Source organism: Leuciscus leuciscus (assembly GCF_965113295.1).
Source record: "Leuciscus leuciscus genome assembly, chromosome: 19".
NCBI lineage: Eukaryota > Metazoa > Chordata > Actinopteri > Cypriniformes > Leuciscidae > Leuciscus > Leuciscus leuciscus.
The window spans coordinates 28,261,221-28,283,670 of NC_138743.1; the positions used below are offsets into that span (position 1 = coordinate 28,261,221).

A 22,450-nucleotide genomic window follows, 5' to 3' on the forward strand; every position below is an offset into this window, starting at 1 on the left:
TTCATCCTGTGGGAGAATAAATTAGGGTGTACAAAGAAGCACTGATGGATGGAAGAGTGGATTTTTTATTTTCTTCAACATGGCAAGAGTTTTACTCTCATTTGAGTGCCTTTTAATTTTTTAGGAAGAGGTATGTATGTTGTACTGCAATTTTAGAAATGGCAGGGTGTCATTAATCACACTGATACTGTTAATGCTCCTGAAATGCTTTCAATTAAAAGAGGCAATGTAATTAACTATTTATCAACTAAATGACTGCTTACTGATATGATGATACTCATTTACCATTGCAAGAAAACCTTGGGCTCATGATACAAACATTTCAATGAATCATTGCATTGATAAAATGTTCAATATTTTCTGGTCAGGAGTCATGGAGTTCGTGGGGACTTTTAATCAAGGCCTGTGGACACTGGGAATGTTTAATATGTTCATGACTGATGAGGTCAGTGGAATAAGGCAATAAGACAGCAGAATGGATTGTGCAAGAAAAAGCTGTTATCCTTGTCTCACCCTCACCCTTCCTATAAAATCTTTTACCCATTTATCAAATCCCAGGGGTTGAGTTAATTGACTTCCTGGTTTCGGTTCCCAAAAGGCGGTATGCGAGTCTCCTATGTATATATGCAATACATACATACTCACGCTCCGTTTGCCATGCGCACACATGAATGAATCATTTATGGCTCGTATCTGACCTGACTAATTTCACCGATGGCTTTGTGCCTAATCTGTCAAGTGTTTTGCCTGGAGGTATAATTTTGCAGTCTTTCTCTCTCAGAGTTGAAACGCTAGTTTATTTGTACAGTCTCTCAGTGGGCTTCTTAAAGTAGGTTAGGTAAAGTTAAACACCTCCCCCACCTGAAGGCAGATTAATACTGCTCTTTCATTAACCTCTGCACTATTAACAGTCTCTGGTGTGAAAACAGACATTCAATATCCTGCTGAAGTTCTGCTGAGACAGGAACGCTGAGATTATCAATAGCACAGGCTGGAAATCATATTGATAGATGTATTTGAGTAGGTTAGAGAGGGAAAGACAAAGCAGGATGTGTTAGATGATGAACCGCAAAGAAATGTGTTTATATGGGGAGGTCAACGTGTTATCATTGACGAGTGGATCTCTGAGCTGGTGCGAGTGAGTGGAGGCGGCGCTAATCTGCATATTCATAGAACTGCGTATACTAAATTAGGCAAGGGTGTAGAGTTACATTCAAGCTATTTTAAGGCATGACAAAAAATAAATCATTTTGGTGATCAAAGATGAGTTTTAAGGGATACAATTGACTACAGGGGGACTTTGTGCAATTTTTTTTAACTTTTTTTTTTTTTTACAAGTTATACAAGATTTAACAAATTTTTAAGTCAGTTTAATGTCATTTAAGTTGTTATGACTTAAACAACTAAGTTGATAGTACTTAAGAATTGAAGGCAGAAACTTTTTTTACAGTGTGTTATATCCTACAACACCACTAGGATCAGTAACACTGATAGAAAACTTGGACAATTTAAAATGTTACATATAATTCCCATAATTAGATTTTGTCATTTTTTTAAATATAAAAAATAGAACATAGTTGTGTTTTTAGTTTAGGTTGAGTTAGACAATGACAAGCTAATCTAAATTTAAAACTATAGATGTAAATAAATCAATAAACACTGTTAAAAAGTTTGGGGTCAGTAATTTTTTTTATTTTATTTTTTTATACTTTTATTCAGCATGCATTAAATTGATCAAAAGTGAGTAAAGACAATTATTTGACAAATGCTGTTCTTTTGAACTTTCTTCTGAACTTTCTAAGAATCCTGGAAAAGAAAAGTATCACAGTTTTCACAAAAATATTTCTTTAAAACGTGTCAGTTTTGGTCAATAACGATATGGTTTTGATATATATCGTGCATCCCTAATGCTTTTCATTTTAATTATTGTCTTTCTAATTATCTTATAAAACTATATCCTGATTATTTTGTATTTGACATTGATCTTAGAACTGAAGTGATGGGTGATGAAAGGTGCCTTATACGTATATCATATCATATTGCATATCTCGTATATGAACGCCCCTCATAAACACTAAAAGTGTGGGGTGTAAGAATTTTCCCTAATGTCAAATGCACTGATAAATTCTGGACTGACCAAAGGACATCATCCAGTGACAGTGGCAATAATAGTATGTCCACTTGAAGATGGTTGACCAAGTACTTATAAAAGCTTTGTTACTTATTAATTGAGAGCTACGACTATACGACTACAAACAGCCAAGGATCAATGATTGGACTTTAATGATTCAATGATTATCATGTTGCCGTTTCCTAAAATAAAACCAGAGAATATGGAGCAGACTCACACTTATTCTGTGTCTGACATTAGGTCATGAATTCAGAGTTTTGAAGATTTAGATGGTTGTGGTAGATTGTCACGGCCTTGGAAAACAGATGCGTTCAAGCTGCAAAAGGATCCCTGAATCCATTATTCTGTCTGTCAGAGCAGGCTCTCATGTTTTGAGGAAAATGCATTTGTCACATCTCCTCTCTCTCTTTCTCCTATCTGTTTCTCTCGCTCAACCCCTCCATGCTTTTTTTTTATTGCCCGTGACACAGCTGTCGCCTCAAACGTGGCAGATTCGTGTGTGTGTGGCTGCAAATTGCTGATCACAAACTCACTCGAGGGAAAAAATAAAAGCCGACATAACTTTCTAGCTCTGGCACTTTGAGTGTAATGGCATTATTTTCTCCTTTTGCATAAAGAATGAAGATGCATAAGGCTATAAAAACATGTATATGCTTGTAATTGTGAATCACCTGCACTCCTCAGACTGGGCCGTGACGGGGTCAGTGATAAATCAAAGCGGGCCTTCCCTCCGGGGTTATCCAAGAAATTTGCACCAGGCTTTACAGCCTCTGCCCCTCCCGCAGGGGTGGGCTAAATGACCCCCGGCAACAGTGAAATATGACCGGAGGGCTGCTGTGCCTGCTCCGCCGGGATCACTTCTGACATCCAAGAGCCGTGCCACCATAAATCTAACTTCTTTATTATTCTCTCTCGCAATACTATTCCTCTCACCTCTTTTTTTCTGTGTTCCATACATATTTACCATATTTATTTTCTCTTTCTGATTTATTGTTCTCATTAGCCAAGGCATGACAAAACACACAGCACTCACATATGTGCTCAAATGAGCCCTTCATGAACTGTTTCAGCTCAATTACACACACTTGCTTACCAAATGTTGCCATTATAGTGGCCCAATTTAGTTAAGAGTGTAAATAGCTCACGACGATGTCTTGTAATTTTTCCTCGAGCAGACAAAGGACAAGCCAAAAACTAATAAAGGGCCATTTCAACATCAAGTCTAACATAGTGAAGCACATCCATCACGTCCATGTTCTCTGTTGGCTAACGTTTTCTGAAGGCTCTGTAAAACTGATGAGTCATTACATAAATTGTTTGCGGAAGTATATGCACTACTGTTAATTTGCTTTTGAACTAGTAAGCTACATGTATTGCCTTTGACTTACTCTGTTTATGCTTAATGCAATAAATTCTTACAAGATATATTACTAAATCTTGATAAGAGCCAGTGAGGTAGAAAACTGATGATGTAATTCCTGTTGACTTTAGGGCTTGAGAACTTTGCCTTCAGGGACTATAGGATGACAATATACTGCCATCTTAAAGGGATAGTTCACACCAGGGTTATTATTGTTATAACTAAAACTAGAACCATAAAAAAAAAAAAACCTTTTAATTTCTTTAAATAAAATAGACATTAACTGAAATAAAATACAATAGAAAAAAACATTTTTTTATCATTGTTTAGTTTAAAACAAAAAAACTGAAAAACTAAATAGACTTTAAAACAAAAACTAGTAAAATGACAAAAACACACAACAAAATTATTAAAACTTAAACTAAAACAGAAAATATAAAAAATAAAATATATAATATCATTTCAATGACTCTAAAATAACAGTGGTTCACACAAGAATGAAAATTCCACCATCATTTGTTCCAAAAAATTCATTTCAAAGAATGTTTCAGCTGTTCATTTGATGAAAGTCAAAAGGGGTCCAATATGTTCAGAAACATTTCAAACATGTCCTGTGTTCAAGAGAAAGAGAGAAAAAGTGATACGGGTTTGGAACAACATGAGAGTAAATAATGACACACTTTTCTTTTTTGTGCATTATCTATTTAACACAGAAGAGACCATGCATTCACATTGGTGGAAATTTCAGAGAAAAAAAAATGTCAATAATGTTCCTATTCCTATTTAAATAACTGGATATTGCCTGTGAAAAATATTCCTTCATTCCTGAAAGGAATGCCAGAGGCTTCTGTTTGTAGGATGAAACCCCGTCTTTGTAGAATGAAGCATATAGGGTTATGTGTTTAAAATGGAAAACACTTCCTGTTTTATAAGCTATGAGGTATTTGGCCATCATCATGTAACAGGGAAGCATCTGATCTGATATGAACCACAGTCATGTTAAAAGGTCTCTTGTATGGTTTACACACCGGTTGATCTTCTGACAGCCTCACCTCCGTGTTAACCTTTGTGTGTGCCAGTGTGCATGTGGAAGGTAGCGGAAAATTGACCTTTGAGCCACAAGCTGGAGGAGAGATGCAAAGCTTTGGTGAATAACCTACAAGTTTCAGGGGAGAGAACATTTATGTTTGAGAGAATTAATATTTACTTCATGGTGTTATAATATAATATGAAAATGGCCTTTTTTTCTTCTTTTTTACAAATAGTAGGCCTATGTTAAATGATATGGATTATACAAGGTTAAATGTTTAAAAAGTAGTATGCTATTGTCACATGGTGTAATATGTGCATATTTAATTAAGCAGGTTATCATTTTTGAAATATTTTTTTTTATCCAGTTTTGTTTGTATAAGCTCTGGAAATTCAGTTGAATAATGAGTTAATTAAGATATTTAATTTAACATTTCTAGCAGTTCATGAAATAGAATGTGAATCTGAACAGGTTTAACTTTTGATTACAGTATTTTTTTGCATTGTTCTCTGTTACTGCACATTTTGCGAACAGATCGTCAATGAATGCAATTAGCATACTGATTATTGTAGAAATAGTAGTGTAGTAAATAAGAATACTATTCAGAACATAGCTTAGGTTTAGCTAGTGAAAATTGTATCTCTCTTGCGAGTCTGGCCGTGTCCGAGAGATTGCAACTAGAGGATTTAAAAAAAAAAAAATTCCCCCTGCAGTGACTCTCGTGATTTGTGACACTATATGACGCAGGCGGAGATTCTAAACAAACTATTCGTCAGTGAAAAACGTTGCCGAGTGTACTATCCACTACGGATAGACTAAATCAGCAAGGTTTAGAAATACATTTTGCTTATTTATGACGATCAAAAGTGCAGAATTTGGGTTGTTTATCTAGGAAAAAAGCCTAAACAGAAAAAAACGCAGGCTGCTGCATTCTCTCAGCTGTGCATTTTGAAAACCCTCCCTCCCGACTACACGTCCGCTGCAGTGTCCCACAATATCAACAGAGCTCGTCATGGCGCTCGGACGCAGGAACTCGCTTCTCCTGTTTTTCTTCGCTTTCTTCTCAATTTAATCTACCTGAATCTCTCGGACTTAGATCTTTAGCTTTTTCGACCGAACGGCTCCAGAGCGAGGACCTGTCCTTTGCTGTGATTTACGGACCTGAATATGTAAACTTGTGTCCAACTGGGCGATCAAGATTTCAGGATCCCTTTTCCAGAGCGAATTCCCTACTTTGAGGAACTCGGGAAAGAAACTGTTCTGGAAGAAGAGGAGGAGTGAGAAGGGGCCCTTATTTAAGGTAGCGTTTTCGTGCTCACAGATATCTCCGTAATAAGATACTAAATTAAATGTGAACATCCGATCAAAGTTTGTTAATCTAACGTACAAGGTTACTTACAAGCAACATGAACACGAGTTACAGACAAACGTGTCGATGAAAAGCGTCTGTCGTGCCCTGTTTATTGTGACACATCACGCACAACACTATACTTTTTTGTTCGTTTTTTTTCCTCATTTTGCCGTGGTTTTCAAATCACTATTGGTGATGGGTTAGTTAGTTTCAGGAGTTATTTAAACAGACTCAGACAGCAGTTGTGGGGCCGATATATTTGTACCGCTACTTGGTTACAATGTAGCTAATGTTTTGTAGTAATTAAATTGGGTTTTTGGTTTTATTCAAGACGTTAACGCAAAAGCGGACGAGGTTGAGTGTTTGCAGTTAATTTTTAAAGGGATAGTTAAATTGAAAATTCTTCATTTGCTCACTATCATATGCTATGCAACCTGTATGACTTTCACTAAAGATGATGTGACTGACGCCCTCAGTCACCATTCACTCTTCCATCTTTTCAAGCGAATAGTGACTGGGGCTGTCAATTTACCCAACATCCTTTTGTATTTTGGGGGGAACTTTCTCTTTAGCTGTATTTGAACTACATTGCCTCGCTAAGTAGTAACATTGTTTGTTCTGTTTATTCTGTATACAACCATTTGATTTGCTTTGATTTTTGTTTCAGGTTTTGTTGTTCATTAACAAGTAGAATAAAGATGTTTGATTTGGCAGGTCTTCTTTTATTAAGTCTCTATTCAGTGTTCTGCTTGCCTTTTTTAAATAGTAAAAGTGGTAGTACGTTAGATAATGAATCTGGTTAACCGGTAGGTAGGATAGTAGTGGATGAGGCTCGAGGAGAGACGGGACGGGGGCGAGCATATTTGCAGTTTAGACACGAAGGCTCATTTCGCCAACCGACCAAACGTGACGGTAACTCTTATTTAGTTGTTGAAGCGTAATTCCCGTTGCCAAGTTCATTTGGGGACTGTGTGTAGTGAGACCAGAGAACCAGGACCTGTTCCATTAAAAAAAAAAAACTGAACCGAATGATTTTCGGCCGGTCTGTTCTATTAACGGTTGTCGAACTTGCATTTCTCATATTTTTGACTCATACAATTCATACGCTAGATGGAATAGTAGGCTACATGGTATGAGTGCATAGTGTAGCTACATTTGGTCATTTGAGTATTTATACGTTTTTAAAAATAGCAAAGCTGTGACAGTTAAGTAAATGAAGTTTCCAACATTCCACATCTCGTTTTTCCCGTTAAAAGTACGCGAATTGGGACTCACCTTCAGTGTTTACTAGTTTTGTTTTCTGTAGGCTATCTGCAGCGCGAAGCTTTACAGCGGTGACCACTGTAGTCCATTTCCCGAACGAATGACTCTTATGATTCGGTTCCTTTTAGTGAATAAAAAATTACACGGCTGCAAGTGTGGTCCGATTCCCGACTGAGTGACTCTTATGAATTGATTCATTTTAGTGTACGATTCGGTCAGAACTTTCGTTGTGCTATGTTGTGATTGTGTGACATTAATCAGTGTAGTTAAGGACTGGTTGGTGATATGACAACGTGTATAGTTAAATATACACAATTTGAGTTTTGTACTAATCAGTGGTAACGTTATTTTATGAAAATAGATAAAATCATTAATTACATATATGTAACCTGTTTTTTTGTTGTTGCTATTTTTATTATATAGTTATTGTATTGCACTTATGCCACTTGTTAAAAGTCTCTCCTTTGCAATAATTGTTTTAGATGTATTACTTTGTAATGATTTATATCTGTTCTCTTAAAATCTGAAATTATCTCATCATTTGGCATTAAATGCAGTTTTATCCAAATATTTCTTCCTCAGAAGTATAACAAGAACCATCAGGGAACAAAATCGTTAAGAGGAACCAGAATCTGAAACAAATTCATTAAATTCCTTATGATTCCCATCCCTGGTGATGACATCTTTTCAAGCTTATTTTCTGCTCCAGTTCATTCTGTTCTACTGCTGTTTGTGTCAAGTTTGTTGTGCATTTAAAAATCAAAGATGTTTTTGAACATCCTGGATTTTAGAAATTAGGTTTCTTATGACACTTCCCTTAAACATCTTCATTACATTGCTTTCCCATTTGCCTGCTATTGAAACCACCAAATGTATTGCATATGTAATGCTCTATAAGTGTTATATGATATCTTTTTCTTTAATTCTCTGCAGTGAATGCTAGAGATATGATCATGACTGCGGCATGGGAGTGACGTGACAGCAGGATTGGCCTTTCCCTCCAAACAACCTTATATCCACACTCCCACACCATGCGCTTCTTTCTTCGGAGAGACAAAACTGACTGAATGAACGACTACACTCAGAAAGATTGTGCGAGTGTGAAAATGGATGAGTCTGCGCTCCTGGACCTGTTAGAGTGTCCGGTCTGCTTGGAGCGACTGGACACCACGGCAAAGGTTTTGCCGTGCCAGCACACGTTTTGTCGGCGATGCCTGCTTGGAATTGTGGGGTCGCGTGGAGAACTGCGCTGCCCGGAGTGCCGCACGCTAGTGGAGAGTGGCGTGGATGAGTTGCCTAGCAACATCCTCCTGGTACGGCTACTGGACGGCATCAAGCAGAGGCCGAGGAGGACGGGAAGCATGCATGGCACGTGTACTAATGGATCGGCAGCGGCGGGGGTCAGAGCACAGGGTGCCGGAGCTGGCCAGAGGGATCCAGGTCCCACGGGGGCACAGTCTCAGAGGGTCCAGGCCAAGAGCACTCCAGTTAGGGTAAGTTTAGATGGTTTTGTTGGACTCACACAGTCCCATATACCAGACAGATCTGATCAGATACAGTTAACTTGTTTTTCCATGCAGAAAAGCTTAAATGAATGGAGTTATGTTAGCTTAATGGTTATCTCGGTGGAGAACTGTTTGTCTTGCCCCATCTCGTCTGGTCATGAGTTGTACCGCACTATTGGTGTAAATCAGACCATGGAGACTTCCTGCAAAGCTTGATATGAAGGGAAGAAAAATCTCTGAAATAATTAGGTGTTTAGGGAATTTGAAATGTTTCTCTCTTGTTCACTCTGTCATCGATATTATTATTTTGATTAATGAACTCTAAATAAAGAGTTTGTTTAGGATGAGTCTAATTTACATTCAGGAAAATGAATACTGGGTGGACTGTTCCTAGAAGTTTAGAAGAAACCACTTTCTCTGATGTTTCGTTTATGTGCACTTAAGTTCGATTTCAGTCGGACTAAAGCAGTCATTGTCATGTAAATGCTTTAGTCTGACTGAAATCGCACCATTTCGTTTTTTGTGAATTTGGACTAAAAGACCTAGATACTGCAATTGTGGCATCTTAATTTCTTTATTTTCAAAACTAAAACCATTTATTCTAAAAAACCCAGAGAGCCCTTAAAGGGATAGTTCACCCAAAAATGAAAATTCTGTCATCATTTACTCACACTTATGTTGTTCCAAACCTGTAGAATTTCTTTCTTCTGCTGATTAAAATAAGATATTATAAAGAATGTTGGAAATCAAACAGTTCATGGACCCCATTTACTTCCATAGTAGGAAAAACAAATAGTATGAATGTCATTGGCTACCAACTGTCTGGATACCAACATTCTTTAAAATATCTTCTTTTCTGTTTAACAGAAGAAAGAAACTCATACAGGTGTTCCTTTTTGACAATAGCCAGTTAATAAGCACTTCTCATTACAAGTTTGGTTAATGGTTGGCGCATGTTCCATTCCCAAATGCATGATATGAAACCCAAACTCAACAGATCATGAGCTACTCAAGTGAAATTGAACACAGTGCCAGCACTTCATCCTGAAATATGCAATGGCGGTGCATATATTTATTCATTTAAATCACAGCCTATGCGATTTGATAATCGCACTAAGCCATATCGTGATTTCGGTTTTATTTCGCTTAATTGCGCAGCCCCAACAGACTAGAGAGAACTAGAGAAAATCTTGTTAGCTCAGGGCATTGTGCTGCTTCTAAAGCAACTCAAGCAGCTGAGGTAAGCCTTCTTCCCTGCGGAGAGAAAGTTGCATTAACTGCATCTTATCCAGCACTTTTGTTGTTGGGTGTGTTTTTGGATGTCTTTATATTTTTTTCTATGTGAGAGGGAGGGAAAAAAAAGGAAGCAAAAACGTTGCAAGCGGACACCATTGTGTTTGTGGCTGTTTGTGGCTGAGTGAGAGAGCGCACACGTTTCTGCCAGTATAACTTTCAAACAAAGTGTCCCTGCGGATCAGGGTAGTTGTCATAGCAGCAGTTTTGTGATTGTGTGTTTTGTTGTGTTCCACCTTTTGGTTTTGCACTGTAACAAAACACAGGTGTCCCTACAATCAAGCCCTCTATCATCTCTCCCACACAGACTTATGGGACAGAAAGAGGTCTCCACCCAAAGCATGATGGGTGGCGGCGTTCTAAGTCAGACATCTCCGGTCTATAATCTTTTAATATCCTTCTTTTGTTGTTCATAAACATCAGTGCTGTGAAATGACAGCTGGATTGGCCTAATAAGATAGTCGTCCCTCTCATATTCAACAAATTTAAGTTTTAAAGATAATCTTATTTTCCTGTCTTCAAAAGAAGCTCATCAGGGGTTTCTACTCTGACTCACTAAGTTTGACACTCTTTGTCTCCCCCACAATCTACGGTAATGCTATTTTTCATAGTTTTTTTTTTTTCTTTTGCCATGAATTGATTTCATTATGTATTTAAATAATGCATTAAATAGATCAAGTGTCAGTAGAGACATTTAGAATGTTTCGAAACGAATAAATTATTTTTTAACTTTTTCAAGTAGCACAACTGTTTTCAGCATTGATAATAATAAGAAATTGACTTATAATTGACTAAAGGCTTCAATGTACAACTAACAGTTTAGTTAGGGCAGTCCTACAAATTAGAATGATTTCTGAAGGATCATGTGACACTGAAGGCTGGACTTATGGCTAATGAACATTAAGCTTTGCGGTCACATGAACATTTTGAAGTATATACATTTTTTTTATTGTTAAATATATTTCACAATTTCAATCAAAAACAGCCTTGCTGAGCACAATATACTTAGACCCCCTTTTCTGTGAATATCATCCATTGTTGGTTACTTCTACATTATATCCATTTAAATCTGGATTATTTCACATGCACATTTCTTTACATTTTGAAGATTCAGTTATTGGATGATAAAATCACTTCTCATATTTTCAGTCAGTTTTCTATTTCTGTAAACTCTTGAACTGAATCCCAAACCCACTATTTTTAAATTTGCCTTTGTTTGGAATGATTACACTTATTCTTCCTTTAGTTGGCATCACTACAATAGCACCTCCTCCTTATCCTAAAGTACCCTCAGCGCAAGACTACATCTCTGAAAATAATCAAATCTGATTGACTTTCCCCACACACACTTTTATCTAATTAGCTTGTCAGTGTACATATCATGCTTTAAGAACACAGTCATTAGCATTAGGCTGTTTGAAAGAGCCGACTGAATCCAACAAAGTGAGGTAATGTAAGGTTGATCAGCACTGTGAACTCTAAAACTCGTTGATTCCAAAAAAAAAAAAGTTCCCTCAACTCTTGCACGCGCAAACTTGGCAGTGATTGTTTCTTATCTTCTCTCTCTTTGTGCCCACTGTGTTTTCGCACGCCAACCTATTTAAGGGTGTATCTGAGATGCTGTAAACAGCCTAGTTGCCGGAGGAATGGGCTTTTTGTAGCAGTTGTAGCTTCAAACAGAGCCTGTGATTCAGAGGGGGTGTATGGACCAGGAATGCATCTGAGACTACATGATAACAGAGCGTTGTGTGAGTGGCAGGTCTGTTATTTAGGTCTTCAGAGAGGTTTTGTTAAATCTGACACATGATATGCTCTGCTTTGGAGATGCACAAAACACGCACTCACGCATGGAAGCAAACTAGCGTTAAGGAGAAGAATTCCTCCCTGGTTCAGGGATACACGCATGCAGACATCCACACCCCTGAGATCTTGGTTGTCAAATGTTGCATTATGTGGCTGTTTCAGCACCTGCGTACTAGTGTGTACAGGAAGTAGGTGGCATATTTTACCTGCACTCAAAAAAAAAAAAAAAAGTAGGCTCAACAACAACAAAAATGAACACAACCGTTTGCATCAATCTTTTTGAGTTTATCAACTTTGAACCAACAAACTACATTGAGTTAGAGAACTAGCCTAAATAATTTGCCAAATCAAAAAAAAAAAATTTAGGCTGATAACTCAAAAAATTAAGTTGCTCCCAAGTACTTGAGTTGTAGCCCTGGAACCAATTACTCAAATTGATTTCAGTTAAAGTCCACAGCTATCACTGCACATGCTTAAAGCTGCCGTCGGCAACATTTTTTTGATCATATTCAGTGTAATCGACACTATAATCCGACAGAACAACATAAATAAGGTGGTTTTAGAAAAAAACCAGAGCTTCTAACTCCACCTGGAGCGTGTTATTTGTTTTGCAAAAATCCAGCGCTCCCGCTTCATCAGGTCCAATCAGCGCAGGGGGGTGTGATATCTGACTGTCAATCACAGGTCGTGCACACGCCACAGATCCCCCCCTCACTCGCGCACGTTAATATCACATGCACACGCCACGCCTGAAGTTCGCCTGGAGATTGCATGAAGCGTGATGGCGGAGAGAAAATCTACTAACAAGCTTCCAATTCCTCGGTTATTGCTATCTATGGATAGATTAGCCAGGGCAGCCTACCTCCGAGTCCATGGTGTTGATAGATGCTGAAGAGACGGACGCGTTCACAGAAAATCAGGTACACACGCACAGTGACGCACTGACAAGCACGACCTCGATGGGAGGGTGCTCGCTGGTAGTGGGGAGGGGCATGAGAGTTGTAAACATTCAAAATTTTGGCTAATCGACCCAATCTGCCAGACTTGCCAACGGCAGCTTTAATGTGACATTAGTGCTGTTATTGTTTAGAGAGTCAATGTAGTGTTTGCCTTCATGTAGTCTACTCTTCACCACAGTAGTAACCACAAAAACTTCAACATAACAGAAACTCAGAACTGTAGAACTATAAAACAGCATTAAACAATAACAGGTATTTCTCTTCACTAAAAACAAACAAAATAACACTTTATTTCAACCTTTATTCTCTTTATTCAGTTAAAACATGCTGGGAACTATCCAGTGCCCAAAATCCAGTTGTCAAGACTCATTAAGTTACTACAACTTAATAAAAAAAAAAAATCAGTTAACGCAGAATTTGAGTATAAATTATACACAAGAGTTGATGTAATGATCAACATTAGTATGTCAACAAAACAATGTTTTGATAACTTAAAAGGTTTAATTAAATCAATAAATGATGAATTTTAAGTTGTGGTAACAGGTTACTTTTTACTTTTGTTGTTGTGTAACAGGTAAGTTGTGGTAACTTACCATTACTTTTTAGAGTCCAAGTCTGAATACGAGTTTGCAGTGTTTACTGAACTTGATTGTCCAGTGTAGTCCGATTCATGAACAAATGACTTTCTCCTGTTCTTTTTAATGAATCTGAAACACACAAAGTTACCAATGTAGCCTGGTTCACAAACAAATTACTCTTAGGAATCAGAGACGTATAACCTGACCAGTTTATTATAATTCACAAACAAATGACTCTTTTGAGCCATGCCTTTGTAATGAATCAGAAATATACAACCTGACCAATTTATTCTGATTCGTAAACAATATAGTTCAAATTGTAAAAACACTGGATTGAATTGATACAAAAGACATAATATTATGTCTAATCCTGTATAATATATAGAATGGACATTCTAACAGAAAATTACTCCAATTAAATCAAATCAGAATGAAAATGAATCATGAGAGCTTGTGAATCCGAATTGAAATGGGAAGTCATTCGATACTTATTTGATCCGTAAAACCACAAGAAGTGATCAAATACCCCAAGTGTCCCAAACAGTGAATGCTTTTGCGTGAGGTATGCATTGGATGTCTGAAGCTGAAACCATGCCATCCCTGGACCTCATCCAGTGGGTTCAAGTGTTTCTGAGGGGGGAAAGAGGTGGGGTGCGGAGACATGCAGGTGGACTCCATGAGCCGCTGAAAAGCTGAAAGATCAAAGAACACACTGATACCCATGAGTCCCAGTGGGCAAAGGGTGCCGCTCCCCTCTCACCTCTCTCTTTCTGATTTTGTCTTTCTCCGTCCGATTTCTATCAGAGCTGAAGAATAGCAGGAGGTGCGGTCTAGCAGACAGATGCATAACAGCTTATTGTTAGCGGCCACCTCTGATCTGACAGACTCAGGGCAGTGAAGGGGTGAACACCATACACTGTGTGTCTGCGTGAGGCGTACGAACCCCTACAGCTGTCTTTTAGATTTAAATAAGAGGCTGAATAGGTGGGAAAGAGAATGAAGGACATTAGAGTAGGACTAAGGATCAGTCATTTTTTATGTTTTTGAAAAAAGTCTAATTATGCTCACCAAGGCTGCATTTATTTGATATAAAATACAGTACAAACAGTAATATTGTGAAATGTTATTACCATTTAAAAGAACTGTTTTCTATTTAAATATATTTTAAAATGTAAGTTATTCCTGTGATGGCAAAGCTGAATTTTCAGCAACTATTACTGATTCAGTAGCTGTGTTTACATGGACCCTAATAATCCGACTGTAATCGGACTAGTAGCACAGTCAGAGTAAATAATTCACATGTAACCACATTAGTCGGAATGAATTGGCCAAATTCGTTTGAAAATTTCATTCAGATTGTAAGGGGTGGTTTAAACCTTTTCTAATCCGATCGAAAGAACATGTAAACAATTGATCGGATTGAAAACCTAAACCGGAAAGTACTGCGCATGTGCAATGACATAAAAATGGCGTATGACGTGTGGAGCAAACTGTTGTTGTTGTTGAATAAAGTGTCATAAATGACTGTTTCATTTTAAATTTCTCCTTTCTACTCATCGTCTGTGAAGTGGATCAGGAAAACTGCCCACCACCAGTCCTTGTTTCGTTCTCTCATCAACAGAAAGCCTTGTTTTGGGCGCGGGAAGGGCTTGAAAAAAATCAGTTCCGATCATCAACCCGATCACTTTCACGTAAACACTACGTTCGGATTCATAAATCAGAATGAATTAATTCCGATTGAAACAAAAGGTGTCCATGTAAATGTAGCTACTGTGACATGGTCCTTCAGAAATCATTCTAATATGCTGATTTGTTGCTCAAGAAATATTTATTATTATTAATATATCAATGTTGAAAACAATTGTGCAAATGTCATGATACTTTTTTTTTTTTTTTTTTTGGGATTCAAAAAGATTAAAAAGAACAGCATTTATTTGAAATAGAAATGTTTTGTAGTAGTATTCTTTTCTTTACCGTCACTTTTGATCAATTTAATGCATAATTTCTTTTTTTAAAAAACGTTTAAATGTTAGTGTATATAAACTGTATTTGAAATCTGAATATGTAACGATATGATTTAAATATTGAAACTCCAGCACTATCGGCAGATTATGATAGATGTCTACCTTCACCTCACGGGCGATAAGCTGTCTGCTTTTCTTACTTGAAAAGTTTTTTTTTTTTACCTGAAAAGTTGCTTTTCTTACTTGAAAAGTTACATTTGCATAAAGTCACACATTTCTCATCTTCTTTGACTTTCTCACCACTTGCTCTGATCTGTTGTCAATCCCACAATCCCCTGAGCGTGCCTGTCTCTCAGCTCCCATAGATAATAAATGGAGAAGACCTGCTCCTCTCAGCTCACTCCACACCAGTGGACACGTACGGTGAAGGGCTGAATGTCAGCTGTTTTGGTGATTCTCCCTACCGCAGAGCTCAAAAAGCCACTTCGCTGAAACAACTCAGAGGGACGCCTGCTGACTAATCACAAGCAGTTTTATTGTGCGTGTGATGCATATGTATTTGTGTGTTTGTGAATGACTTGCCTGGATGCCGCCTGGAGTTCACCTTTTTATGAACAGACTTTGAGAAGAGGCTTGTGTTCAGTTTGTGTAGGAGGCAGAATGTTCATTGAGTTGGTTATTAGTTTGAATGAATGCGGATCTGTCTCGCAATGTTTCCTGAACTGATTTTATAGTCTTTATGAAATTTTAAATAATACTTCAGATGCAAACACGTAGCACAACTAGCGTAGTGACTTATTGTGAACCAATTCTTTAATGAATTGCTCAAAAAAACCTCGAAAACGTACCATTTGAATCATTCGGATGAATCACTCACTGTATGATCTCATTGAATCAGTCAGAATGATTAATCATTTAATATCTGATGATTCTGTTACTGATCATGTCATGTGTATCGAAATGAACAAGACCTGTTTTGTGAAGTTAAAGGAACACTCCACCGTTTTTTGAAAGAGGGCTTATTCACCTTCTTTCCTACATTTAGATAGGTGGGCAAATGCATTTTTGTCTCAGTGCATGCATGTTTTAGTTTGACAGGGTTGGCGCTAGCTTAGCTTAGCATAATGAATGGAATCCTTTGTTGCCAGCTAGCATGTCCTGAGTAAAAGTGATAAAAAAAAAAAAAACCCACCTAATTACTTCTTGTGGCCTGCGTATTCACAACGAGTACAAATAGCGATGCAGATTAACACTAGGCGATTTCCTATGCAGATTTTGACTTGGGACTATATTAGGGGGAAGTACAGGCGAAGCACTGCTACTTGGGCGCAGAGATATCACGCCCAAGTAGCAGTGCTTCGCCTGTGCTTCCCCCTAATATAGTCCTTAATATATAAGTCAATATCTGCCTAGGAAATCGCCTAGTGTTTATCTGCATCGCTATTTGTACTTGTTGTGAATACGCAGGCCACAAGAAGTAATTAGGTAGGGTTTTTTTTATTTTTATATCACTTTTATTCAGGACATGCTAGCTGGCAACAAAGGATTCCATTCATTATGCTAAGCTAAGCTCACGCCGACCCTGTCAAACTAAAACAATGCATGCACTGAGACAAAAATGCATTTGCCCACCTATCTAAATGTGAGAAAGAAGGTGAATAAGCCCTATTTCAAAAAACGGTGGAGTGTTCCTTTAAGGTTTATACAACTGTCTGGTTTGAAAGATATTCTTTTGATTTATTAAATTATTATTTTTATTTGATGAACAACAGAAATCAATATTATTTATTTATTGCTGAAAATGTTTAAATATATTATTAACTACCATTATTTTGTCACAAAACATTGTGAAATATTATTACAGTCTACAATAACTGTTTTCTATTTGAATATGTTTTAAAATGTAATTTATTCTTGTGATGAAAGAATCTAGTCTTCAGTGTCACATGATCCTTCAGAAATCATTCTAATATGATGATTTGCTCAAAAAACATTTCTTATTATTATCACTGTTAAAAAGAGTTGGGCTGCTCAATATTTTTGTGGAAACTCTTTTTTTTTTAAGGATTCTTTGATAAATAGAAAGTGCTCTATTTATTTGTAATATAAATCTTTTGTAACATTATAAATGTCTTTACTGTCACTTTTGATCAATTTAATACATCAATGCTGAATCAAAGTATTTTGAACGGTAGTGTACATTCAGCAAAAGCAGAACTCGGCAGGAAACACTGGAGTCTTGATTTTTAGTGAGACTCAGAAACATAATGATGGTTTAACCTCATCACTTTCTCCTCCCGTTCTGAGACGACGGGACTCGGCTTTCTGTGGCCAGCGGGTCAGCTAGCTTGTCAGAGATGAAACAAAGAGGAACAGCTCATGGGTCGTAGGTCAGATGTGAGAGGTCATGTGACTGGGGTCAGCATTGGAGCAGGAGGTAGAGAGCAGTAATGCAATTCAAAGCTACTCTTTGATCTTCCTCATACACGCATTCAGAAATGTATTAATATTTAATCTGATTCTAAAGCAGCTTTGGATCAAGAAAAGATGTACTGAATCTCCATATCTGGCAGTGAGAAAGCATTAGCAGCTGCTGTGTTAGCCCAGAGCGCGCATTTTAAATCTAATATCTTGATATGAGTGGCAAAATGGTGAAGGCCTTAAGTTTAATTGATGAACGAGTGCTTGGTTTAATGGCCTTGTGGGTTGAGGCTTAGTCTCTTCTTCAGATGGCTTGCTCATATAGAAACTTCACAGTTATCAGTTATTTCCCTCAACATTGTGATCGGGATTATTATTTCAATAGATTTTACATTTAAATACTTAAATAATGTATTTTGATTTTCCCATCCCAGTATAATCATTGATACTGTCACTCTTATTTACCCTGCAAATTGACACAATGTCTATTGAATCCACTGGTGATTTTCTTCAGTCATTTTTGTCACTGATAAAAGAAGTTAAACATGAAACGATAAACAACATTGTAATGTCCATAATTTTTCAAAAGCTGAGATCTGATTGGCTGGACTAACGCCAATTTCTTGGAGTTGGAAAGCACATTTTTATCAGTCCACCGGTAAACAATAACCACTTCAGAAGAATAACAATAATAGACAGTATTTGTCAAAGTTTGCGATTTTTGGCATTGAAAGAGTGCTTTAATTGTTTATTAAGCTTTTTCAAAGTTATTTATTACAAAAAAAAGTTAGCTGGTTATATATTGATCAAGTGTGAGATGCTAAACAACAACAAAAAACAAAAAACAGCTGTTATCACCAAAGCCCAAAACGTCTGTCTGAGTGCTGGACTACAATCGCTATGAACAAAGTTCATTTTCTGTCTCTTTACCCCACATACCCTACAGATTACAAGAGAAATCCTTAACATTTCACCCGGTCGCACACCCACACGCACCGCTTGGGACCGTTCAACTCAAAGTGTTTGTCCATTAGTGACAGTTTCGTGAGAGCAACCTCCTTGGTGGGAACCTCCTCAAACCCCAAAAGCCCTAAAATCTAAACTCTGCGGGCCGCTCTTTTGATGTGTAAAGCTTTTCCTCTCTCCCTGCCTCCTCTCAGCAGTCTGTTTGCTTGTGTTCGCCTCGCTGTGTTTTTTTGGCGGTACTTGGTGTTTTACGCAAGGAACAAGGAATGCTGTTTATTGCGTCCTGGCACGTATACAAGTGACATTCCTTTGACCCGCCCCTTTGCTTCCCTGTGGCCGAGCGGGCAGCGGTGACTCACACTGGCCCTTTTTGATGATGTCATGGTTGCCGCGGCATCCTCTGGCTGACCCGTGCCTGTGTCGAATAACCCCTTCATTAAGGCCCTGTAGGCAACGCTGTACAGATCTCAGTGCACACAGATCCCCCCTCTCTCTTTCCTCTTCTTTTCCTTCCCGCTGTACTCTCTGCAAGCGTATCAGCTCATTTCCCCCTCTCTCCCCTTTCATTACCCATTACTCCCTTGCTTCCATTTTCTTGTTCTCTGCCTTTTCATCTGTTTCGCCTTTTTTAATTCCCCCCCTCATTTCTCTCGCAGCCGTTAGCAGGAAGTCATTCTCAACAGCGTAATGTTTCCCACAGGCCTCCAGATGGTTTGTGTTTGAGTGTGTATGTGCGTATTAACAATAAATGAGGCTGATGTGAGTTGTATTTCACAGTTTGGCCCACTATTTGTGAAAAGCCTTGTGCGTTCCTGTTGTTTTTGAGTGTATTCAGAGGTGTGTGTGTGTTAGCATGCTGCGGCGCAGGCAGGTGTTCTGGGGTTTGTTGTGGTTTGGATGTGTTTGTGTATGCTGTGGTTCTGCTGGGTGTGACTGTCCATTTCTCTGCCCTGAGGTTACATAATTTCAGGGTAGGGATCAAAAGACCTAATCAGGTGTTAAAAGCGTAACCATGGAGACTGACTCTCTGTTTAGTGGAGAACGCCGGTGGGCCCTTGGGGAAGGGTGTGTGAGTTTCTCTGTCTCTGTGTGTTTAAGTGTCTTCTGTGTCAGGAATTACTCATGTCTTTAAGCTGAAACTAGACTAATTGCAGTTTCTGTCCCGAGTCTCACGACATGGTTTGCTTGAAAATAGTGTTTAATTTTTTTTGGAATTACTTTTTGTTCACGGTCTGGTCCTCATTCAGTTTATTCTGACTGAGAATCACTTAGACAGGAAGACTGACTGACTTGAGGAAACGTTTTTTGTTTTTACATCATGTTTAGGGACAAAGTTATTTGAGAAATTAATTCGAACTAAAAATGAAAATGAATTTTAACTAAACATGGAGACTGGGTATCAATACGGATTTCTAGATTATATTTCATTCTGATTCACAAGCTCTTGTTTTGATTCTGATTTTATTTGATTCTATTCCAATTAGTATGTTTCAGATAATGTTTGAATTCTCTCTGCTAATGCTATATATTTCACAGGGCAGAAGTTTAGGCTGTATTAAATCAATGACTTGTCATTTTGGACTATTCAACTAGCACCATTCACTGAGTAAAGGCCAGTTCACTATAGACCTTATGCGCCAGAGAAACAAGGGTGCAGCCATCTTTAGAATATTGTCTTTTAACTTTCGTTTTTGCCGTCGCTCTGTATATTTCTATGGCGCTGCTGTCCAGGAGTAATTCGCTTTTGGAGTGGATTTACTTGATGTAAAGTTAACAAAAGTTATCATGAGGATTGTAATGTTTAAAGATGTCTTAACAAATGTCAGTAGACCCGGAAGACTTTAAAACGAGACGTTCATTCATAAATACGCAAGATTGCTGTGAAAATATAAACTATATTAGTGTCCACACCAACAAAAGAGAGCGTTCTATTGATTGTAAACTTGTGCTGCGGTTTTGTCATCTGGCACTTAAAATACTCAGGTGGATTGTGATTGGTTGTTAATGATTGTATCTTACATTAGCTGTGTCTTTATCGTTATAGCTGTGGTGTAGAGTTACAATGATTAGGCTATTAAAACTTTTTAGTTATTGTCCTTGGAATAAACGGACCTTAAAGAGATAGTTCAGTTTGAAATAAAATGTTGGTATGTTTTAGCTTACCTCAAGGGCATCCAAGATGTAGGTGTCTTTTTTTCCGCAGTAGTTTCAATTTTGATATTTTTAGGTCAAACCGTTCTTGTCTGTCAGTCATATAATGCAGGTCTGTGGTCACCACCTCAAAGAGCATGCACAGAGTCCAAATTAAAACAATTCCCCATCGTCCAAATTAAACAATTCCCCATCGTAAGTACACATTGATGGCCTAAGACACGAAACGAGCGGTTTGTGTGAGAAAACGAACAGTATTTATATCGTTGTTACCTCTTGTACACAGCCACATCCAAATGATCTGAGGGCGCGGGCGGGTATAGATATATACACTAGAGGTCGCCTTGGCTACTGCAGTTCATTGGAACGAAACCGTAGCCAAGGCGACATCTAGTGTATATATCTATACCCGTCCGCGCTCTCAGATCACTGGACGTGGCTGTGTTCAAGAGGTAACAACGATATAAATACTGTTCGTTTTCTCACACAAACCGCTCGTTTCGTGTCTTAGGCCATCAATGTGTACTTACGATGGGGAATTGTTTAATTTGGACGATGGGGAATTGTTTTAATTTGGACTCTGTGCTTGCTCTTTGAGGTGGTGACCACAGACCTGCATTATATGACTGACAGACAAGAACGGTTTGACCTAAAAATATCAAAATTGAAACTACTGCGGAAAAAAAGACACCTACATCTTGGATGCCCTTGAGGTAAGCTAAAACATACCAACATTTTATTTCAAACTGAACTATCCCTTTAAAATATAGATTTGTAAAAAAAAAAAATTTGAGAAAGGTTATCTCAATCTGTAGGTGGGACTAGACCGATATACCCTTGAATATTTCATTTGGTAATATTAACATCTGCTCCTCACACATACATACACACACACACTCACATAAACACACGCACACACGTACACTTGCATGCATTCATTCATTGCTGCCATCTGCATCTTTCCCAGCTGAGTCACATCTGGTCATTATTTACCAATCAATAAACTCTAACCAGTCCATATATCATCATGCCACTGTGTGTGTGTGTCTGTGTGTGTGATGGGTGGCATATTCGTAAGACACCTGAGCTCTCCTGACAGCTGTGTTTTTGTGTTTGTAATGTTTTCTTTTGGTGCTGTTTTGTAGTAAATCTGTCACACCTGTGATGGCCCACCTGGACTGAACCACACTCACAAATCTACACGTCACTGTGTGTGGTCTCATGGCTGTTATCAGACCAATCTGATTTGCTTAATTTCACCGTTTGTTTTGATCTTGATCAGCGTTTAAAATGATCTATAAATAATAGCTCTATTTGAGGAGTTGTTTAGTATTGAAATGGAGACGCTCCCTCAGTCTTGATGCTGATGGATAAAGGTGATTGATTGACAGGTCTTCTGCCTCATGTTGATTGATGGGCTTTTTTGGGTCTGACCTTTGATCCCATCCCCGAAAGATTAAGCTGCACATAGTTGAGAAGTTTCAGTGGTTGTGTGTGTCCAAACATTCCCTTCCTCCTCCTCAAATCCGCATCCTTTCAGGATGGACGTTCCTTTGCTGTAGGGCAGGGTTTCCCAAACCTCTGTGGGTTTGTGAAGGAACTGCAGAAAGGAAGGAACATCATAAAAATGTAGTTGGAGACGCCAGCCTTTTGGTCAGTGCTCTGACATATAACA

The 22,450-nt window shown here is 38.1% G+C and overlaps 1 protein-coding gene and 1 long non-coding RNA gene across 2 annotated transcripts in view; one reads left to right on the forward strand and one right to left on the reverse strand.

The window, feature by feature from the left end:
• Positions 1 to 49: 49 nt before the first annotated feature.
• LOC309481654 lies at positions 50 to 8,058 on the reverse strand. The gene is made up of 2 exons (XR_014200074.1): positions 7,148 to 8,058; positions 50 to 4,647 (listed from the first exon to the last, which is right to left on the reverse strand). It is a non-coding gene; the product is annotated as an uncharacterized lncRNA (long non-coding RNA).
• The window catches only part of sh3rf1 (SH3 domain containing ring finger 1), a 58,401-nt gene continuing 41,442 nt past the window's right edge, over positions 5,492 to 22,450 (forward strand). The window contains exons 1-2 of the mRNA XM_082146635.1: positions 5,492 to 5,821; positions 8,069 to 8,628. Coding sequence (XP_082002761.1) covers positions 8,203 to 8,628 — 426 coding nt within the window. The 5' untranslated portion in view covers positions 5,492 to 5,821; positions 8,069 to 8,202. The remainder of the gene's footprint in view (positions 5,822 to 8,068; positions 8,629 to 22,450) is intronic.